Raw genomic sequence first — 24007 nt, 5'->3', positions numbered from 1 at the left:
AGGCAATCTCAAATCATGTCGTAAAAAAGATGGCATTATCTTATCAGGGCTCATTAGGTTTAATTACTGCAGTGTGTTAGGCTACTTGTAACGGCACACATTTGGTAATTAAAGAACAGGTAATATATTAACTTGCTTTTGTTAGCCATTAATCAATGTTTACCTACAGAGAGCGAAGCCGTTGTAATTAATAATCGGCTTGGACAATGAGTAATCACTCGACAGGAAGAGCGTGTATGAGTATATATTTATATATATATTTTAAACAGACCAAAGCTTGACCAGAAGAAGCGGGTCTAAAAAGGGACCATTGGTAACGGCAGAGCTCAAAATGATGAGTTGGAGCACTTCCCTCTCTATTCAACCATCTATCCTTCTGCCCGAGTCTCTTTCCTGTCTCAAAGTGACACTTTTGGAAGAGCTTACCTCCCTCCATCCCATTTTCCAACAGATTTTAACGTCAGCTTAGTAGCAAGAGTAGTGATTCCACTTAATTTGCATAAAGCAAATATGCAAACATTTAGGTTGAGGGTTGGTCTCGACAGCTTAATGGGGAACAAATTGTCTTGCCATTCGGAAAAAAAAAAAACAACATGATAATGAAGTGAGAATAAATCCTTTCGTTTAAGTGGGAGGAAGTCAGGTCCAGGTATGAATGGATTTACATTAGAAACGGACCCTGGAGTTGGAAATGTTCCGCCATCCCTCTCCAGGAAATTCGAAACACCGTCCGAGTGGCGTGTCAGTGGAGCTTCACCGATGACGAGCGACAACAGACACACTTTCTCCACACACCCTCCCTCCCCTTGAGCTCAAAGTCTTGGAGCATGGAGAACACAGTCATCATATCATCAGTGCAGCACACACGGAGGCGGGATGGATGTGGAGGAGGGGAGATGGATGGCGCGAGAAGCGAGTGAGGAAGAGACGAACAGATGCAGAGGCAGAAGGAGCAAAGACGCGCCTTTCAACCTGTTTCTCTTGAAGGCTGTCAAAGCGAGGCTACAGCAGGAGTCGTTGCAGACATCCAGTTGTAGTCCAAAAAAAATAAAGTAAAAAAGTTTAGCACAGTATTACGACCGAACCGGACTACTTTCTGGATGCATCAGCGTCTCGTGATAAGAGATCTCTACTGGTTTGACGATACACACAAACTGAAAATAACATAATTGTCGGTGACCGTATGAAAAATATTAAGGCTGTGAAATAGTCATTCATGACACCTTCAAAAAAATGAATAGAAAATCAGTAAAGTCGAAAAATGTCAACAATGTTTGTGTTGGGAGGTATCAACACACACTCCACAAGACAGGGGATCAATATTTTTTTAAATGACAAATAACAAATCTAATTCGTCATTTTTTTTTTTTGGTTTATTAGAAAATACACTACAATGCTTTTTTTGCATGAGTTTACTCAATACTGCCCAATGAAAAGTACAAAAAGTACCGTCCTGAAAAACACAGGGCGGGGTGTGTATGTGTGTGCGCCAAGTGAGATTGAGAGAACAAAAAGCAGCTGTTTTCTGTAGCTAAGAAACTCCATTGCCTGAACACGGACAACCCCCACCTAGACACAAACACGCGGCATACTATTTGCATAGCAACCCCGACTGGACAATTCACGGCAGCAGACGAGGTGACCGCATGTTTGTTGATTGAAGTGCAGGGCCACGGTGCCCTGACAGCCTTCCCTCAACCTCGTCACCTCTGCTGCTCTGCCGCGACTTTCGCTACAATTGCCGCCGCCTGCGAACCTGCCGGGCTGCCAAGGACACAAAGACGACCGAATCAACCTTTGACATCTGAAGCTGCTTCCAAAAGACCAGAGACAAACTGAGTTGGCAGCTTTGTTAACAGGCCTGGAATCTTTTCAGCTCGGTTAAAGTCAATAGATCGCAAGTCAATAGCGTACACATACAGATGGACGTGGTGTCAAATGGTTTGGTGTTCCCAACCATATACCAGTCACGGCATGTGTGGAAAACGTGGGGACCGGGATATCTGGACTCAAACTTTTTTTAAGATACATTAAACGCCACGGCTAACGTGACATTTGAACATGAAATACAGTATGACTTTTCTATCGGAGGTTAGCTGAGATTTGAAGTGGCTGATTCACTGTTAGATGTCGAGACGTACCGCCCACACAGCAGCGCGCGGAACATGCCGCTTTAGCGGTCGAGATGAGATAGCGGCATTCGAGAGGAATCCGGTGACATGCGGAGCATGTGAAAAACGACCTATACATTTCCACCAGCATTCCATACAAGAGATACGTACAGTGAATGTACCACACTTCTCCTCAAATGCCAGTTTTTTCGTCAATAAAAAAAATATCAGACATGATAAATAATTACAAACGTTTCCACCCGAATTGTAACATGTAAAATGTACAGTCAACTGAAAGAAAGAAAAAAAAACCCTGAGATAGTGGTTGAAAAAGTGTGCACACCCTCTAATAACTGCCAATTTGGCTGTTTAGAATCAACCAGATAGAATCAGATTGAAACTTTTTTTAAACACGCACACCTGCTATATTGGAGGCCGTTTGTAACTGGCCTCTTAGTTCCATTTGAAGCCCCCCCCCCCCCAAAAAAAAAGCAGATTATCAGTCACAGTAACGACGGAAAATGTTTTAGTATGCTTTACCTTGGTCTCATTTTATCATTTCTCAAAAACCTGCCATTTGAATTAGGGGTGTGTCGACTTTCACATCCACCGCGAGGCTGATAGCAACCCTGAAAACTTGGAACGGTTTCCTGACTCCATGAGGCTTGAATGTCCTTTTGAGCGGCGCGCTCTTTTCGCATGAATTCGAGGATATATGTCAGTCGTCTTCCAACACATTGCAATCATCATCTCTGATCAATGGTCATGTTGAGGATTACGGCTTTCATCGCTAATCCTACATTAAGGATACATTCTCCTGATGGCTGTGACATCATCAAGACCAGTCTGCCGCAAAGAGGGCACGGGGACAGGAAGCCAAACACCACAGGGGCGGATTAAGCGTTGTCACCCAGAGAGCAGATGATCAAAAATAAAGAGGAAAAGACGGTGCGGCCCAAGATGATAGAAATAGAAACAAAATCCAACGGAAAGGGGCTGCGTATGTGAAAGGACACTGTGGATTTGCTTTTGGAAATAATCTGACACAATTTTCACTTTCTCGGGTAAAGATCCATCTCAATCGATCTTCTAATAGTTTGATCACACAATAGTTGGGAGTGCAAACAGCCAAGCTGGACCTTATGTACCAAAAAAAATCCTCAATATTGTACGGTGTGGCTTGATTTAGATTTGGTACCTGCAGAGACGCGTGGGCAGTCTGGGAGCATGGAGTCCAGGGGTGTGTCCAAAGGTTCTGGACTTGAGACCCAGTTGCAACAATGCTACGAGGACACACACACACACACAAACCAAAGACATGAAACTCACATTTCTACATTTCATTAGGTATAAATGCAAAATGTAATGAGGTCTCCGGCAATAAAGTGGATTAATAACATATCCATATCACGGTTGTTTATCATTGTGCGTGTGCCCTCGTAAAGCCAAGGAACCATCTGCATCATCCAAAGAGTATTCTTCAATCAATATTACAGACACCTATTCAGGGCAGGATTTTTGAAGCGGCTCTTGGAATGGATTTGATGAGACTGTTCCAGTGTACCTAATGAAGTGGCCGGCGAGCGCGGGCTGAAAGCGCAAAAACCACTTTGACGCAAATTGAGATATGACAAAAGAAGATGAAAACGTGTTGAAAAAGGGAGACGGAGGAGAAAATGGAGATGCAAGAAAACAAAGAAAATCTGAAAAGCAGGAGGGGGGGGCGGTAGCACAAGAGGTGAGTGAAGGGAGGAGGGGGGGGGAGAACGAGAAAGAGACAGGAACAAGCAATTAAAAGCTCTGTGACATGTTGCTTGGACATCTTGCTGTTTGTTTGTCGGCGGGGGGAGCTGAGGCCCTGAGCCACGGGTGGATCGCTGGGTGCACATGGGGAGGGAGTTTGCCCAGTTTGCTGACCCACAACCCCCTGAAAACGCATGCAGTCCTCTCAACCCCCACCACACCCTAAAGTGGTTGACAGCACGACTGTCAGAAAAAGGAGTGGACCTCTTTATCTACTTTTGCTCTCTTCATCTTCCACAGAGCGCCCCCCCTACCCCCCTTTGCAACATACTCAATAAAATCCAACATAGAAAACCCATCTGCTACATTGCTGTGCACGTACTGTAAGAACGCTTGTCTGGAAGGCACTTGCAGACCTCCACTAAGCAAAAACAATCATGCCGGAAAGACATTTTGCTCTCCTCCCTTAGTGGACTGAGTCATGCTCGGCTGTTGACCAGAAGCCAACCTTTTTCTCATGGTTCTAAGTTGTGACACACATTTATCCAAGTTAAGAACTATCAAGAGCATACATGTGTCTTCAAAAATGAGTTGGAGGTGACACAGGTAGATTCTGATATTTCGAGCTGCCAATCAAGAACGTGAGGAAGAAAATGCCAAAGGTCAAATAAAACAGTTACGCTTCGAGAAACATGTGAAACATGTCTGTTGAAATAATGTTACAGTGAAACTCCTCTACAACAAAAACTACATGGGCATTTCGCAATGCAGCACGAACGTTGCATTGCTAAAATGGCGACAAAACGAAGGTTTTCATACCAAGGAGTGAAGAAAAGAAAATCTTTCACGATTGAAGGCAGGATAAAGGTAATAAAAATGAAAGATGGAGGACGCAAAATAAAAGACATTATTCAAGAAATTGATGTAAGTGAAAGTAAATGCTGATTGTAAATTTCGCAACTTGTTTTTCTTTCTACGCTAGCTATATGAAGTGTCAAATAAGTGTATTCTCATACTTATGCACTGTTGGAATAAACCTAAAAAGTACACATATACGTTTTTTTGTGTGTGTTCATGTTTACATCTGAGATAAAATTTGCTAGAGTGAAAAGTCCCCTGTTGTGAAAAATTTCTTGCTGCAAACATGATTTCGTTGGAGATGAGTTTCACTGTATTACCCAAATAAACAGTCAACAAATATTTCAATGTACAGTGTCCGGCAGTGCAAATGAATTCATTGCATCACAATGAACCGCAATTGTTCCCTTCCGATATGAAATCCATCTGAGGATAATGCCAAGAATGGCACAAGTGAAGCGGCCAAAATTTGGCAAAAGACAACAGAGGAGGTTTGGTTTAAAATATCAGTGTATTGCATTAAAACTGTCAGCGCTACAATTTAGTGGGAAGGGAGTAAACTATTGGCTATACTAATGTTACGGTGAACAACTTCACTCAGCTGCTTGGGAGTTTTCTTTTTTTGGGGGGGGGGGGGAGACGGCAACATATCAAAGTATGTTTTCCCTTGTCGGAGAGCGCGCGTTTGTGTGCACGCTGAAGCGGGGCGACGGCAGAAAGGGAAAGAGCGGGGCCGCGAAGGAATGCTTGGAGAAGACATTCTCCTGATAAGATAAAAGTTCAATAGAAGAAGGAGAACATGTAAAGAGATTACAGCGTGCAGCTGGCGTCCTTCTGAATCACTGCTTATCTGCTCTTGTTTACTTTCACCCCGGCCCATTACGGCGTTGTGCAACAACTTTGTGTGTCTACTGCTGCGAGTGAGGGTCACTCGTGGAATGGTGGGGGGTCTCGAAAAGCACACAGGCTATTTTGCATGTTTTGCACTCACCGACCTTGACTCCCAAGGCCCGGACTGACACATTTACGAGCCATCTCTCACTTAAGCTCCCCGACCAGCCAAACATGACAAACACGCCTTGCACGCCTGCAACAATGTAAACCTGCTTTCTTATTCATGTGTTTTTGTTTTTTTCTGGATGAATATTAAATTGCAAAAACAGGAAGATAGCCAAAGGGTAAGTTAACCCAGCTGATGTTGATGGAAGCTCCATCAAAACAAACATTACTCCCCATTCAACGTGTGCGGAATACCTCCTTTTGTCCCACCAATGATAGCTTTAACTCAAGCTAATGGACAAATCCAGAAACCCGTGGCGGAGGTGATTATGGTGAAACATCTGCCCCGTGTAACAAATCCTCTGCAAATATCAACAAGACATGTAAAAATTCCATTGGGACATGTGTGCAGAAATTACTGTCAAAATAAAAGCGAACGGCTCATGTGAGATTTGCTGCAATCCGATGCAGGGGGAAATTAACATGAATTTCAACGAAATGTTTTTTTCTTTTTCTTGCTCCAAGTGTCACAGCAATCAGCAAAATAAAAAAAAAATATGGAGGGCGGGAATAAGACTTTGTGTTTTCAGATCTGTCAGGTTGCCGCCCGGAGAACTGGGGGGGGGGCGAAAGCTGCGTGGCACCTTGACTGCCACATCGAGTGCCTCATTGTATCGCGGTTAATTCATTTGGAACGTCTGGAGGAAGGTGGCAGCTGGCCCGTGGAGTGGCCGGCTGAAGGTGGCTGGAGAGCGGAGAAGCAGGGGTGGGGGGGCTTTTTAAAGGAACCCTCCTCCCTTCACCTTGACCATTACCACCGGCTCCGAATAGATTTGTGGAGGCAACACCGCACATAAAAAAGACTCAAATATTACACACAGAGACGCGCATCACTGCTGCGGGGAGACCACAGCGCCACATAAAGGCAAAACCTTCCGGCTGGGATTAAAGAGCCGTGACAAAAGGAGAGCACATCCCATTGCATGCCTCCTAAACGAATGGTATCATCGTTTCAAGTCACGCCAATCCAACAATCAATAGCGTCGGAGAGACTGGAACTATCGGCTGTGCTCACGTGCGGTTACATGCACTCCTTGTGTGCATTCAGCGTGATGGTTCAACTCTGATAGGATTGGAGTAGACAGGATGAGGGAGAAGCCCAAAATTTCAAACATCATACATTTTAGAGTTGTAATTGTTCATTCATTCATCTTCCGAGCCGCTTGATCCTCACTAGGGTCGCGGGGGGTGCTGGAGCCTATCCCAGCTGTCTTCGGGCAGTAGGCGGGGGACACCCTGAATCGGTTGCCAGCCAATCGCAGGGCACACAGAAACGAACAACCATCCACGCTCACGCTCACACCTAGGGACAATTTAGAGTGTTCAATCAGCCTGCCACGCATGTTTTTGGCATGTGGGAGGAAACCGGAGCACCCGGAGAAAACCCACGCAGGCCCGGGGAGAACATGCAAACTTCACACAGGGAGGCCGGAGCTGGAATCGAACCCGGTACCTCTGCACTGTGAAGCCGACGTGCTAACCACTGGACTACCGGGCCGCCGAGTTGTAATTGTAAAACTGCAAAATTGTGAAACAATATTTTTTCGCAAGGGAATCATGCCATCAGAATTTGATACAAATGAGTTAAAACACCATGTACCATCCCCGACTGGACTGGACTGAAAATTGGGCCTTAGGAGACAGAAATTGACTCCCGCTGCGGAAATAGTTCGAATGAACAATTAGGACACACAATCTTCTTGCGAATTAATCGCATGGCACGGTGCTGTTCTATTGATCTGAAATTCCAAATAAACAAAAGGGTGTCGCCAGTGTACCCTGCGCGTGCATGCACCCGCCAGCGTTCAATTGATCCAGTCTCTTCGCAAGCAGATGCGGGCTAGAAACAGCTGTCACCGACTAACTTCACTTTTGGGAAAGTTGCCTGTCTTGCTCTCTCGTCCAACCCATTCTCATCTTCGCCACTCGCTCTCTCTGGATTAGGATGGTTTATTCATGATTATTGTGTCGTGTACTATGTGTGTGTGTGTGTGTGTGTGTGTGTGTGTGTTCGTGCATGTGTGTGTGCGTGTTTGTATAAGCTCAAGGCAGGCCACTAGAGTGTGACAGCAGGCCAGCACTGTGACAGGAGACACCTTGGAGACTGTGACAGGCTGCCAGCTGTACACCATCATTCACATTTCTCTCTCACGCAGACGCACACACATACGCGGGCACACAAACCGGACGACTCATCTTTCTGCACGTACATCTCTTCATCTCCTCGAGAACGTCTGCATCCTTATCCTGCCGGGCCTGATTTTCGTGACCATCCTTTGTTCTTTCCATTTGGCCCTTTCACGGATTCAAATTGAACTTGTATTTTTTTTTTCCTGTCCGTGTCAATGGAAGAGTCTCTACAACCTTTGTTTGTACCTTCTCTATGCTATTCACTCGCCTTTAAATTGTTGTCGTTTTTTTTGGGGGGGGGGGGCTGTCTTTACTGTGACGTCATTTGCCCCTCATCTGAACCATTTGGTCCATACAACCCAACCCAGCGGGCACTGATCTCTAAATCCCATCGCCTCCTTTTTTTTTATCCCTCGTCTCTCCTCCTCACCATCCAGTGACCTCTCTGACCTCGGAGGGAGGGAATTATCTCTGTCCGAGGAGAACAGAGCAGTATACTGCTGGGGTGCCCCGACCTCACATGCACCCGCTGCTGCGGGCACCCATATTTATACACCACCCAGAGCATTATCAAGGGTCACTGCTAGCCTCACTCTGTGGTGTGAAGCACCATCTGTGCTGCACTTCCCGTGTGAATGTGTGCGTGTGTGTGTGTGTGTGTCTGATCACAGTGAGCAATGCTAACACTGTTCAGATTGAAGATCCAACTGTGTTGGGGTTGTTAACGCGGTGTACCTGAGAGGGTGTGTGTTGCTTTGGGGGGGTCTCTGTGTTTGGTTGTCAGTGCATACGGCAATTATAAATGGAGTGACGGTACCGCAGGAAGTGAATCAAAGTGTAACATCAATCCAATTTTCTTATTGCTTTTCTATTTTTTTTTTAAGTCCTCAATGTTGCAATGCAGAAAAAATAGCTCATAATAAGACTCTTAGTTCATCAATGAAATGACTTACTAGGTTAATGAGTACAAGCGCACCTTATTTTTGCTCATCTCATTCCTCCTTGTGGACGAAAAAGGTGTTTTTAGTTCTATTGTTCTGGGTAATCAACACAAATAGAAAATCGTTTAACAATCCAATTATACTCTGTCCCGCGCATCCCTCGGATAGGTCAAAAATAGGAAAAGACGAGACAAGAGGGACGGTGCAACCTTGAAGACCAAACCAAAATATATCTACAAGCGGGAGTCTAATAAATAAAAGTATACGTGTGTGCGTGTTTTGTGTTTGCGACATCCCTTGCGGTTTAGTAGCTCCGCTCTCTTCTAGTCATCATCTGTATGTGGGAGGTCAGGTCCTGCAAGTGGTGCAAGAGGTCGCACCAGAAGAGGCCTTTGCTAAAATGGAACTAAGAAGGATTATTTGTGACTTCTAATGTGCTACAGGTTTAGGTCAGGAAGGTGAGATGCTGATCACATACGGAAAGACTTCACTGTCGCAATGTACTGTACAGAATACTGAACACTTTTTTTAAAGTTTACAGCATGGCTCCAACCTGACTGTCTTTGGAATAGCACTGAAAGTACGGGCGAAAGTGTGAATAATATGTATCCCCTGTGGAACATAATGAATCAAGCGTTATTATATTCTGTCTATCTGACGTCATTATGATGCAAAGGTGTTGCTAATGTCGTGACCGGTGCGTGTACACCTCATTTGGGTCTGCGCGTGCGTATATTTTACCTGCTGCATCCATTCCTGTGTGCTTTTGCTGGTCTCCTGCAGCCACATGTTGTGAGCCGAATCCGTCAGAGCCACAGCACACACTTTGTTCCTTACCTCAGCTTCCCTCAGATTCATCTACAATGGAGAGAGAGAGAGAGAGAGAGAGAGAGAGAGAGAGAGGAAAGAAAATGGCACAGTCTATGATGGTGACTTGTCATATGTTCACTACTTGCCAATTATCATGACTTTAGCATGACTAATGCATCCGGTTTACTGCATCCGGTTTTCGATTTTCAGCAACAATGCCGTTTCTTTTACGAATGGCGGTTACAAATACATTCAACCAGACGTATAGCATAATATTGTCGTGAAATATAAAAGAGCTGCTCCACGACAGCGTGTCCTTGTCACGTACTGTGCAAACGACCTTCCCTGTACACGTTCAAATACCTCGGCTCCCATTCTTAATACCTTTTCCCTTCACATGTCACAGAAAGTGGCGTCTGCAGGACCATCTTCCTATTCCCCCCTGAATGTCAGCGCCAAGGAAAATGTCACACAAAGGACTTGTTACCGCACTACAATAGACTTCCCACACCGCTGGACCCACCCCAAGGAGTACTGGAGCCAGACCTTGGGAGTGAGCCTTTTCAATGTGCTTCACATTAAGATAAAATAGTGAAGAAAGGAGAACAGGCCTTACGACAATAGGTTAACAATCTCTTGCTCTGTACATTTAGTAAGGTTGTGATGGAAATTTGTGATTTCTGGCTCTGAAATGTTTACATGCCACAATAAAAAAAAAAGGCTGTCACATAGTAGTGTTGGCTTTGAATTGTCCTTCTGTGAAATACGTAATGGACTAGTCGAGTTCTTGAAGTTTACATAGCCATAAAGGCCATTAGTTCAATTTTCTAGCATAAGATTACTACTACAACTTGGAACAATAATGTGATTACACGATTAAACACCATCACATAAATATTCACTTGACATGTTGACAGATGACGCCACTAACCTTGCACCCAGTTTTAGGGAAAATCATGTTAATGTCACCCCAAATGGCCCAGCCGGTTAAAGCAAAACGTTTTAAGAGTTACTGCACACGGTATGTAGAGTAGCTGAGCTGATGTGATGATTTGACAATAAAGTTGTAGCCAAAAATCCAATGCAATCCAATGTATAGCATGAAGGGTGTATTTAAAAGTGTGAATTCCTTGAGTCAGATGGGTGTCTCAGACAACAGAAAGGATGCAAAGCTTTTGGAAAATCATCCTCAAAATGCCTCTGAACATGTTTGAGGAAGGCTACATCAATGCAACTTCAATCCCGTAACCCATAAATGTATGACGGAAAACATGCAGGCTGGCTGAACACTATAAATTGTCCCTAGGTGGGAGTGTGAGTATGAGTTTGTCTCTATATGCCCTGTGATTGGCTGGAACCGTTTCAGGGTGTCCCGAAGTCAGCTGGGATAGGCTCCAGCACCCCCCGCGGCCCTTGTGAGAATAAAGCCGATCGGAAAATGGATGGATGGATCAGATAGTGGTCATGTTTATACGTGCACCATCGCATCAACCTTCTGATTTGGCTTCTCTGACTGTCCAGCTGATCCTACGCTTGTTCAAGAATTTAATTTCTAATTGACCAGGAAGCACAATGATAAAAAGAAACGTATTTCAATGACAGATAGATTAATAGATACAATATCTATATTGGACTATATTTGCTATAACACGAATGTAAAAGAAGAAAGGAGAAATAGAAAGATAAACTCGACACTCATGTCTGTTCCATTCCACAACCTCTTACAATCATGCACATACAAAATCATCTGCATTGCATTGCCGCCCATGCATGGTTGAAGAGCTTTCCCACTGGCAGAACAGGCCCTATGGGAGTTGCAAAGCCAACCCTTTAAAACTTGGAAGTGTCAATGCAAGTTCCTGTTTCCTGGCACGAGCCAGACAGACTCTGTCCCTGTGTCAAAGGGGGTCATAACAGAGGCCAGGAAAGACAAGAAAGCGAACTGGCCGTCGAAGGGTTTGTAGTCCAAACTTAATATTTACTGTTCCAGTTGACGGATGTATCGTTGTGTGCAGTTATTGATGGCGCATAACAGAAATGAGAATGACGTTGGAAATATTGACTGTGGGACTATAGGGATTCGTCAGTCGTCACTGAAATAAAAACTAAGAGAATCTGTCATCACAAACAAAAGGAAAACTAGCAAACAGCCGTTATACATTACAAACATTGATGAACATTGCTCAGTGGTGTCATAACTCGCCATTCTCAAAGCTGGACTGAGGCTACGCTAGATGGAAAATCAAGGTAGACTTAAGAGTTAATTGAGTACTTTGCAGAGTATCAATAAGATCGCACGGTAACCAGATACCTCATTAGGCACACCTCAATATGTGACAAGAGCCTCCCCCGTCACGTAGTTCAATGAGAAAAACCAAAACATTTGGAATTCTGCTCATGATTCAGTGTGGTTCTTCTCTCACCACAAGAAACCACATCTGCAATTGTGAATATGTTCATCCTATTTGAACATTGGCAACGAAACATTTATGAAAACAGAAAACAGAAATCAGAATCAGAATCATCTTTATTGGCCAAGTATGTAGAACACACAAGGAATTTGTCTCCGGTATTACACGCTGCACGAGTATCATCGTAAACAACAAAATCATTGAACCATTTTAGAGTAACCAGTAGTTTTATAGTACCATTTTGTGGTGCAAGAAGAGTGACTACGTCAGTGACTGTTTAAGGAGTTAATGGCTAGAGGGAAGAAGCTGTTTAAGTGTCTACTGGATTTGGTGCGCATGGATCTGTAGCGTCTGCCTGAGGGGAGTGGCTGAAAAAGGTGGTGGGCAGGGTGCGGGGGATCCAGGAGGCTTTTCCGTGGCCTTGTCTTGATTCTTGCAGTGTGCAAGTCCTCAAGAGTGGGTAGGGCGGTGCCAACGATTTTTTCTGCCGTCCTAACTGTCCGTTGACAGGTTCATGTTTCATGTACTTGAAAGTTTCATGTAGATCCCAGATCCGATCATTTTGTGCAGGTGTACCTATTCAGGCCATCCATCCGTCTTATGATTTGACAAAAAAAAAAAAAAAAAAAAGCCATGGCTGCAGTGGTGCAGATACAATGCATGCATCTGGAAGTCCAAAACCCGACTTTCATATTTGGACAACGCAAGATTAATCACGTGAGGACAGGCTGTCTCATGTTGCGTTCTTAGTCACAACAAGGCACTTCGTGCAAAATGTAATTGCTTTGAAATACAACAACAAACCCCCATTGTTTCTTCTCTCTCAACGGAATGTGTTCTCTCTCATGTTTCGCCATGATTCCCTATTCAAAGATCAATTCCCATTCAGAGACAGTTAACCGATGTCATCGGTTTGCTAAAATTAGGAAGAAAAATACACGTGGAACTCTCTTCCAAACAGGGCTTCTTAAATAACTCCATCCTCCGGCGTGGGCGATATCAATCAGCCTCTCTGACAGCTCTCATTGCACACATATGGTCGGCTGTTGCAACATTCGGGGTAATAGGTTGACAAATAGGCCCTCAAAGCAACGTGCCTCTAAATTATGCCAAGAGTTTGCTCTTCCAAACCACAGTGACAACTGTGGTTACAGAGTGTGAAATGCAAAAACATCTTTGGCACTCAGTTTTGACGACAATGGCACTCAGGGAGCACACACAGAAACCAAGGCAACCTCAATTCGGACCGGCAACATATCATTGAAGCACGTCCCGCCTCTCAGCAAAGTTCTGTGGGATCTAGTTAAGGCATTTTATATATAATCCCACGGACAAAGAAAAAAAAAGAGGTGTTATCTCCTCGGCGGAGATCAGTGAAGCCACATTCTTACAAGAGGGAGCTCAGTGTGTAACGACCTCCGTTATCCCCAATGTTAGACATGGCGATCCCCTATGCAAACACTTGCTTTATCGCGCAAACAGACCAGCTGTTGTGTCTTTGTGTTGGACAGGCAAAATGGAACAGAAACATGTGGATACACTTGTTGGGCTAAATGCAGATGTTGAGGGGTTTCGGTAATGTGAAAGCAGCTGGATGTGCAGAGTAAAGTTCAGGTGGGGGTTGGCCAGGGTATGGTGGGGTGCGGTGGCGGGCCTGACTGTCGATGAGTCAGAACAGATAAGGGAAAGAGAGGAATGAAAACAATGAGAAAGAATGATGTGAAGTGAAAATATTTCATAATGAACCCTGACGAGCATGGGTGTCTTTTTTTGTTTTTGTTTATCACGCCTCAGAGTATTCACTTTTTGTCTCAAGCAAAAGTTTATATCCAGTGCATAATAAATATCTCATGCACAGTCAATTTCATAGAATACATTTTACTTGATAAATACGATATTTGGTCCCAGTCAAAACAGAGTTAAATTTCAGATTAAAATATTCAGGGTACCGTAATTTCCGCACGATAAGGCACTTGGGAGTAAAAAGCACACCTTCAATGAATGGCCTATTTTAAAAACTTTTTCATGTACAGGGCGCACCGCATTATAAGGCACATACAATAGAAGCTACAATAGTGACTGCGGTTGCATTATGCGTCCACTAGATGGAGCTACACCAAGGGGAATACAATACAATACAATACAATTATTTATATAGCATTTTCGCAACCGCTGCAGCAACAAACAAAGCGCTTTACGGAACATTTCAAATGCAACATCCAATAAATCAGAATATTGATCCGTCTATAAAGCGCATCGGATTATAAGGCGCACTGTCGACTTTTGAGAAAATTGAATGCTTTTGGGTGTGCCTTATAGTATGGAAAATATGGTAAATTTTACGCTAAAAAGAATAATGACTAATATTGAGTTCAATTTTTGTAGATTATTCAAGGAGTGTTTTTGAGTATAGTCTACTTGTGTAGTCACAGATTATCAATAAAAAAAAAAAAACGTCACTCAAGGGTTGAGGAAAGAACCCACAACCTTTAGGTTGGGAGATGGCCACACTACCACCTGAGCCTTGCCGTTAGTACAGTGAGTGAGTAAATGGCTGGTGTCAGGCGAACTACACAAAAGTCCAAAAGGGAGGCCGAGAGCGAAATCAGCGATTTTCCAACTCACAATAGGAGGGCCAACAGTTGGTTGTGGGGTCATTCCTCAACACTTGAGTGACTGTTTAGCGTGGCTATCCTCATTGTGACATGAAGTTAACTGCAACTGCACATCACATTCACAATCTTCTGGGCCACGAACACACAGCTGAGTCACCACTGGTGGCCATGACTCAACTTCAGCCCCTCCCAGCATCCAGTGAAACTCTGGATGAACTATAAAACCGCTTTCCCTCAGCTGCTCTCCCGTTAAAAAAATAAAAAAAATATTTTTTTCTGAAACCTCTGAAGAGGGCCTGGTTGCTATAGAGACCGAAACATCACAGTTCTCTGACCCCCTGGTTGGCAAAAATCTGCTAAATCCAGCTTTTCATGGATTCTATGAAATGCACACACACAGATTTTATCTGGCCCTTGCATTTGACCTCCCACACGGTCTCTTAACAAAGTACAATATGTAGCGTTTGAAGCTACTTCCTGTTACCAAGCCAGATAATTGTTCTATTTTACGTTTGCACATATTGCTATTGTCGCCACTGGCATCTAATGTGCACAGCAATGGGCTGGCAAAGGATATTTATGTGAGAGGTAAGTGAGCAAAGTAGCCATGGAGTCATTGGAATGATTCATCACCAGTTGATATAAAAGCAGGAGAATGAGACATTGTTTAGCCGCATGAAAAGCTAATCTTTTCGCACAAAAATACGTTTGACTCTCCCCACCGCCCTTTCCCTGTGATGCCCCCATGCTCGCCGCTGCTCTGCTGACGCTACATCCAAATTCCGACAACAATAAAAGACAATTATTTAGGCCTTTGATAATTATGTGTCAAAGGCAGTGAAAGCCACTAGATAATTAGGCGGGGGGTGGGGGAGAGGAAAGAATGGTAATTCACAATGGAGATCCCCTTGGGGAGACGGGCAGATTCATCCCTCGAAAGAATGCAGACGGGTAGAAAAGAGAGGAAAACGAGCAAAGACAAAGATGGGAGCTCTTTAAGGGGCCTTGCTTGCTGTCAGAAAGCCAACGTGAAAAGCCACAATTATGAACAGAGCGCAAGTGCGAAGAGAAAGCAGAAAAATAACAAGCGGTAAACAAGTGACGGGAGCGAAGAGTGCAGAGTGTTGCTTGCGGAACGCAGCGACGGGAAGGGAAGAGTGCCGTAACCATACACTCGACTCAACTCGTAACGTGCCTGGACTGCGGACTGCCAAGTGCCACAGATAATGTCAGACTACCCAGTGAGCGGCGGAGCGCTGCTTAAATATTTGATTGATTAACCGTCCTGTCGCTGCCAGCGAGTACCAGGCGAGCGGCGAGAGCAAACAGACTCCAAACAAACAAACATGTATGCGGCTGCACACCGGAAGCTTTGACAACACATGCACAAATACCCCCATAAATCTTGACACACCAACACTGGAACAGGAGGATAAACACACACAAAACCGCACACTCACTGGAACACACCGAAAAGCTCAAACTCTGCAAAGATAAGTGGCACAGGCTGTAAAAACAAACATAAACCCCCTGACTGATGCTAAGGATTTTGTCACCATAAATCAATCGAGGATAATAGACTCCTGGACATGGTGAAGTTGCAATGTGCTCTCAGAGGCTTTGAGCAGGAAATCGGACTAAGTTCCGCTATCTGAGTGTGACCGCGTCCATCTGTCCATCCATTTTGCTGGACTGATTATGCTGTTCCGAGTCACGGCATGCGGGAACGAATCCCAGGCCGCAATTTTATTTACAAACCGGCACTTGGACTATTAGCTTCATAGCGAACACATTGGGACATCTTTGGACGGGAGAAAGATGCAATGGACGGTTCAGGACATTGTGTCGAGAGAAATTCATTGGAAAAAAATACATTCATTGTTTTATACATATTGAGAAAAATGAATAATATCTAAAATTATTCGCACGCCGTCATAATAAATCTCTCAATTTGTAGTTGAGTTGAAAGGAATTGAACACCAGATCCTTTAGAACAGGGGTGTCAAACTCATTTGTGAAAAGGACCACTACGGACTTACGTCTTCCCTCGGAGTGCCGTTCAAGTGAGTGTAAACAGGATCACAAAATGATTGCAAAATCTAATTTATTTATTAAACATGACAATTGGACATTTTAGTAAGGATCATGAAAGTTGACACACGTGATTTGCTTTTGCGGACCACAACAAATGACGTGGCGGGCCGGATCTGGCCCCCCGGACCTTGGGTTTGACACCCGTGCTTTAGAATCACGAAATGCCTTTCCTCAAAGTTGTCATGGATACAAATTAACACAAAATAATACGCCAAAGGACTGTGAGAAGTTGCCTGAAATGTTTCCATATCAAATATTTGCAACTCTACAATGCCTAAGAGTCGTTTACTTTAGTGTCAGTAATCCATCCATCCATTTTCCGAACCGCTTGATCCTCACGAGGGTCACGGGGGGTCCCGGAGCCTATCCCAGCCGTCTTCGGGCAGTAGGCGGGGGACACCCTGAATCAGTTGCCAGCCAATCGCAGGGCACACAGAGACGAACAACCATCCACGCTCACACTCACACCTTGGGACAATTTAGAGCGTCCAATGAGCATGTTTTTGGAATGTGGGAGGAAACCGGAGCACCCGGAGAAAACCCACGCAGGCCCGGGGAGAACATGCAAACTCCACACAGGGAGGCCGTAGCTGGAATCGAACCCGGTACCTCTGCACTGTGAAGCCGATGTGCTAACCACTGGACTACCGGGCCGCCCTAGTGTCAGGAATGTCCACTTCAAATATACCAATTCATGAAATAAATCATGTTCAACCTTTCAGATGTAACAGGGAGTGAATCATTTGGCCTTTAAGACTTTAACTACATTTCCGTGCGCAGGGTCCAAAGTTGACGAGGCCGATTCATTTGTGCTCATTTGCGTCGCCGAGTTTCTACGTGAGGTCGCAGAGAGGTGGACAGTGTTGTGGGTGTGCTGTGCTCAAACTACCTGACGCACCGCGTGTCATCCACTCACACACATAAACACACTCATTTCTCATCTCTGGTTGTGAAAACATAGGCGTCTAACCCCCCCCCCCCCATACCCCCCCTCGACACCCTCCAGAGGAAGAGACAACACCAGCGCTTCCTGTAGCTTTGAAGCGGCATACCCAGATCCCCTGTCAGTCCCTAGCTTCCTTTGTCTCAAGCGCAGGAAGGAAGCCCTCTGCAGCACGATGCCACAGAGGCCCTCGGGAGATCCACCGAGAGCGTTTGCGTGTGTGTGTGTGTGTGTGTGTGTGTGTGTGTGTCGAGGCAGCCGTGCGCGCTAAGGTCACATGCATTTACTCTCAGAGTTACCCCCGCCTCTGACGTGAACTCTGGCACAGGCTGTGAAAGGGAGGGGAAAGTGCATGAGGGGACGGCAACAACTTCCTGCTCGTTTTCCTTTCGCCCCCCTTATCGGTGCACGCACGATGGAGGGACGACGAGGGAGAGTGTGAGGAAGTGAAGCTGGAGTGGCGAGGAGACCGATAGGGTGAGTTGGGGAATTAGCTGAGTGACATTGTCAAAGTCAGGGGGGGCGGGGGGGGGGGCAGCGGGAGGTGGCGGCTCACGACTGTTCGACGTGCGCGCGCACGCCAGTTGGAATGGAGAGGAAAAGGAAGGGCAATAAATATTTACTGACACAGCACAAGTGAAGAATGGCTGTCCACTGGTGGAAACAAAAGGCAGAGGATGAGAAGCAGCGTGCCAGGAAACCTACCGGCTGCGGGCGCTGCGCCTCGCTTGTGCCCGCATGGAAACAAGAGGAAGACGGGAAGGGAGGAGGGGGAGGTGGATTGTAAGGGCAAGAGGGGTGGGGGAGGGGGGGTGCAAAAATGGGGTTGTGGGTAATGAGTGCTCATAAACAATAACAGCCCGGTGGAGAGCAATTGCTGTACACTCAAGAAAATGGATTTCGTTTCTTGATGATTAATTTGAGTGAGAGTTTTTATGCGCGAGAGCATCGGGTCATGCATTATGGTACGTGTCATGTTTTTTTTCTCCCCCCGCCCCCAGCCCCCCTTCCTGTATTACGGGTGTTGCTAAGTGATCCGTTTAAATAATCAGAAGCTACTTTCAACATACTGGAAAATCTTTGCCGCCACAACATCAGCTCATGAGATCCAGTGCAAAAAAATTTTTTTTAATTGATAATTAACACTGATGGACATTCTAACCTTTCTTAAAAACAAAAAACAGAAAACCCAACCCTAAATAAATGAACCCAATACGATCAGCTGAAAATTAACTGACCAGCCCTGATTTCATATCACGCAGGATATCAGGAAAACTTGATGTCCACGCGGAACTCAACTGATGAGTGACTCTATTGAGTCTGGAATACATCCATGCATAAGATTAAAAATTAAAAAAAAGTGTGATTATGAGTTACCGCAACAAAATTCAATTAAGTGCTGATGGACAAAAGCACAACCGAACAGCTGATAAACTTCGTACAATCGAAGGCTGCTGTGCGGGATTAACAAAAAAAAGTCCAATTCTGTTCACATTGAGTTGATATTGACACAGTTAACGGCAAAAGTGTCATGAAATTAAGAGCCGCAGATGATCATATATTGTTGAGGGACAATAATTACAGAAATTCTCCAAATGGACATTTCTAATTAGGCAGCGTCCCTTAAAAAAAATAGATTGGCCACGCCGTGTTTAATTAGCGTCCCGCGTTAATTGGAATAAATCTGATTGAAGAAAATCAGAGTAACGTACAGCGGCCAGTATCTGATCGCTCCCCAATCAACAGGCCGCATTAACAGCTTCAGATCGGAAAAGCGAATTTTTGCTTTTGTGTCTCGCAAAAGGATGGGATGGGCCTGATCTTCTCGGCGACAACTCTTTCCTCTCGGTCTCCCTCCCTCTCCTTTCTCCTTCGCCTCTTCCTCGTCTCCCAACCCTACGGCAATGCTGTAAAATAGAAACCTAACCTCAATATTTTCCCTCACGGTGCTGGGATTTGCTGGCCCATTAAATTCCCCTTCCCATGTGTCAGCTTGTACATTTCCACCATGAAAATTCCGTATAATTAAAGTTTCTTAATGATTTATAAGCTATAATAATAGCCGTAAGTATTTGAGATCAGGTTAAAGGGACGGGCTGTAAGTGCACGCGAGGGGATGACCGTGATTTAACATAGTTTCGGACGGGCGGCGCTCTGCTGGAGACCAGGATGGATCGGGCGAGGGGGGACGACACTGACGAGAAGGAGCTAGGTGGGGGGACTTGGAAATGGGCATAATCAGGGGTGTGTCGAGGAGGAAGCTGAGACCTCTGTGCCGTAACGTGTCGTGATACCGACTCGGAGGAGAACCCGGGCCTCTCTGAATTCTGGCAAGGAGGAGACAGCTGACTACGGACCAACAAAAGCACACGCAGATGTTTGCTGCGCACAACATTTGAAAAAGTGACTGGAAGAACTCGAGGGAACGATAAAATGACACGAGAGAAGATATTTCATCATTTAAAACAGTGTGAGACTAAATAACAGGTCAAAGTGAATTATTGTGGCCTAAACTTCATGGATGATAATTTTATGGTAGTTGGTTTTTGAGAGGGGTTAAGCAAAAACGACTTTGTCAGTGAGTCGGGCATACTATTTGGTTAAAGGAACAGACGCGGGATCCCTCACCCCCCACATCTATTTTGTAGATAATGTATTGATGGATTCAATAAAGGAATTAAAATACTTGTAAATACTTCATCGAAAGAATTATCCATCAAGAAATGCGATCCGCAGGACAGTACTTGGATACACTACACATAAAAAAAATTCCCCGCCCTCAAATGTGCTCCGGGTATCCTGCTTTATGAATGGTCCTTATAGCTCTTTTTTTTTTTTGCGGGGTAATTAATGAAAACATTTTTTGGGGGTTGTTTCCCCAAACATCGACACAATACAGTACCTGGCGTGCAGTGCTTTAATTTCTAGTTTCTCGTTGGCTTTGCTAATTTAATTGAAAAAGCTTAACATGTGGCCCAGCTAATCCTCTCATCAATTACGGACCCTAAAAAAAAAAAAAAAAAAAAAAAAAAAAGAAAGAAGAAACTTCATATCTTGGGACACATTTATAGCCCTGTTATATTGTTATCTATACTCAACTTCAAAATGTGAACTAATTTCAACATAACATACATTTGGTTTTGTTTATATTCAACAATAGCCTATTGTAGTCAAACCACAAGCATGTTACAATTCCCGTTCCATAGTTTGCAGTAGGTACTCTTAAATCATCACATGAACAAACAAAAAAAATTTTTTTGCATGTGCAGGGGGGCGGGGGGCATCTCAGTTCATCTTGAAAACGATTGTCTAGGGCCGCCGGTAGTCATGAGCCCTTGGAATAGTCATCACGCACACACATGCGCAGATGTTTGCTCTCTGCTGCCTTTCTAATGGCAAGGATGATATAATTGCCACTTAAGAAATCAGTGTGTTTTCACACTCTGCCAAAGCAGCAACAATGCGAGTTACGGCCTGGGTGTTGCTACCCATATCAGCCGCACGCACGCACGCACACACACACACACACACACACATACGAGACAGTTACACACTGACTCTCCATACAAATGGCCCAGTTTCGCTCCCATCCTGGTTGTGAAAAACTTTCAAGAGACTGTCGTGAAGAAAAAAAAAAACTCAAACAAAACATGGGAATGCTGTAAGAAATTGTAAACGAGCAAGCACATAAAAGCTAACTTAAAGAGTGTTGGGGGGGGGGGGGTTGGAAGGTGGAATGACTAAAATGGTACCAACATCACGGTTGGACAAATTTTCACCATAGCTGTGAATGAAAAGGGAGGAAGAGGAGAACCAAATGAGAAAACAACAAATCTACAGGCGCCTGCTGCTCCGCACAAAGCAGGTTTAAGTGTGGAGGTTCGAGTGTGTGTGCGTGTGTGCGTGTGCGTGTGTGTGTGTGTGTGTGTGTGTGTGTTTGTACGGCTATACTTGTGAGGACCACTGTGATTATAAGACCAACGTAGTGAGGACATTTTTGACAAGTGAGGACATTTAGGCCAGTCCTCACAAGTTTTTCATTCTAAAGGCCTCTAGAGGGTTTATATAGGCATCTCTCAAAGTTTCAGAGAGGTCCTCACAAATATACCAAAAATGATTTTTTGTGTGTATTTTCATTTAAATTCAATACACACACTTTTTACTCACTACCGCCACCTATTGATTTCTGAAATATTTTTGTTCCAACAAAACTGAAACTATAGAAAACAGTCTCATGGGCTTATTAGAAAGTAAAACAATGATGTATTTTTTATTATATCTAATATTTGTCTAAGTTTAACTTTTTTAACAAACATCTTGTTATGAAATAGAACTTGTTATGCAAACCCAAATCTGGAATATGGCCTCAGACCCACACGAAATTACACCTTAAATCAAACCACTAAATAAAAAACCTAAAATAATTTAGTGAAGTACACACTTATTCCATTTGTGACATATTGAGGTTTTAGTTGTCATTTCATAGCTCCACATTTGTAATTTGAAGTGCACATTTCTAACATTAAGCAAAGCTCTCTGAGTATTTTTACTGAGTAATGTTTTATATTCTATTGTATACTACTGATGGAACTATTATTTACTATTATATTTAGGGCATCAGTCTCATCTTTTCCATAAGGACACAAGGACAGAGGTGGCAGAATAAATGTGCACTCAATTGTATTAGTGTTACTTTTGAAAAATATGACATGTAAAAAAAAAAGAGTCCTTGAATAAGAGTAAATATGTACGTAGTGGGGCAGCCCGGTAGTCCAGTGGTTACCACGTCGGCTTCACAGTGCAGAGGTACCGGGTTCGATTCCAGCTCCAGCCTCCCTGTGTGGAGTTTGCATGTTCTCCCGGGCGTGGGTTTTCTCCGGGTGCTCCGGTTCCCTCCCACATTCCAAAAACATGCGTAGCAGGCTGATTGAACACTCTAAATTGTCCCTAGGTGTGAGTGTGAGTGCGAATGGTTGAACGTTTCTGTGTGCCCTGCGATTGGCTGGCAACCGATTCAGGGTGTCCCCCGCCTACTGCCCGAAGACAGCTGGGATAGGCTCCAGCACCCCCGCGACCCTAGTGAGGATCAAGCGGCTCGAAAGATGAATGAATGTACGTAGTGAAAGAATCACAAGTACTGAGTAATTGGTGAGGAACTTCTTATTTATATTTTCAAACTACCACATTAAATAGAAATAGGAAAGTGCAATTAAATTAAAAAAGTTAAAGCTGTAAGCATATTTACGCCCTCAGGCATGTCGGAGTTCTCATTGTAACATACATTCAGTCATTTTCCGATCCGTTTTATCCTCACAAGGGTCACGGGGGGTGCTGGAGCCTATCCCAGCCGTCTTCGGTCAGTAGGCAGGGGACACCCTGAACCGGTTGCCAGCCAACCGCAGGGCACACACAGACAAACAACCATCCGCGCTCACACTCACCACCGAGGGACAATTTGGATTGTTCAATTAGCCTGCCATGCATGTTTTTGGAATGTGGGATCTGGAGAGAACCCACACAGACCTGGGGAGAACATGCAAACTTCACACAGGGTGGCCGGAGCTGAAATTGAACCTGGTACCTCTGCGCTGTGAGGTCAACACGCGGACCACTAGTTCACCAGGCCGCTCCCCAGAAAATCCATCCATCCATCCATCATCTACCGCTTATCCGGGGCCGGGTCGCGGGGGCAACAGCTTTAGCAGGGAAGCCCAGACTTCTCTCTCCCTAGCTACTTCTTCCAGCTCTCTCCGGGGGATCCCGAGCCGTTCCCAGGCAAGCTGGGTGACATAGTCTCTCCAGCGTGTCCTGGGTCTTCCTCTGGGTCTCCTCCCGGTGGGACATGACCGGAACACCTCACCGGTGAGGCGCTCAAGAGGCATCCGAATCAGATGCCCAAGCCACCTCATCTGGCTCCTCTCGATGTGGAGGAGAAGCGGCTCGACTCTGAACCCCTCCCGGATGACTGAGCTTCTCACCTTATCTCTAGGGGAGAGCCCGGACACCCTCCGGAGAAAACTCATTTCGGCCGCTTGTATCCGGGATCTCGTTCTTTCGGTCACGACCCATAGCTCGTGACCATAGGTGAGGGTTGGGACGTAGATCGACCGGTAAATTGAGAACTTCGCCCTTTGGCTCAGCTCCTTCTTCACCACGACAGACCGATACAACGTCCGCATCACAGCAGACGCTGCACCGATCCGCCTGTCGATCTCCTGCTCCCTCCTACCCCCACTCGTGAACAAGACCTCTTCCCCGACCCGGAGGGGGCACTCCAACCTTTTCCGACTGA

General features: G+C 44.9%; 1 protein-coding gene across 5 annotated transcripts in view; it reads right to left on the bottom strand.

Annotated features, from left to right (window-relative positions):
* The window catches only part of fam172a (family with sequence similarity 172 member A), a 179018-nt gene that overhangs the window by 58305 nt on the left and 96706 nt on the right, over positions 1–24007 (bottom strand). For 3 of the 5 annotated variants that reach the window (XM_052067457.1, XM_052067454.1, XM_052067455.1), the window contains exons 9-10: positions 9584–9700; positions 3310–3394 (exon numbers count right to left, since the gene is read on the bottom strand). In XM_052067457.1, coding sequence (XP_051923417.1) covers positions 3310–3394; positions 9584–9700 — 202 coding nt within the window. Of the gene's footprint in view, positions 1–1457; positions 1765–2931; positions 2958–3309; positions 3395–9583; positions 9701–24007 lie in introns of those variants that run through there. The other 2 variants (XM_052067458.1, XM_052067459.1) reach the window with 2 other exon arrangements.

The sequence above is a fragment of the Hippocampus zosterae genome, chromosome 6, assembly GCF_025434085.1.
Source record: "Hippocampus zosterae strain Florida chromosome 6, ASM2543408v3, whole genome shotgun sequence".
NCBI lineage: Eukaryota > Metazoa > Chordata > Actinopteri > Syngnathiformes > Syngnathidae > Hippocampus > Hippocampus zosterae.
This window is presented reverse-complemented; position numbering and strand designations above follow the sequence as displayed.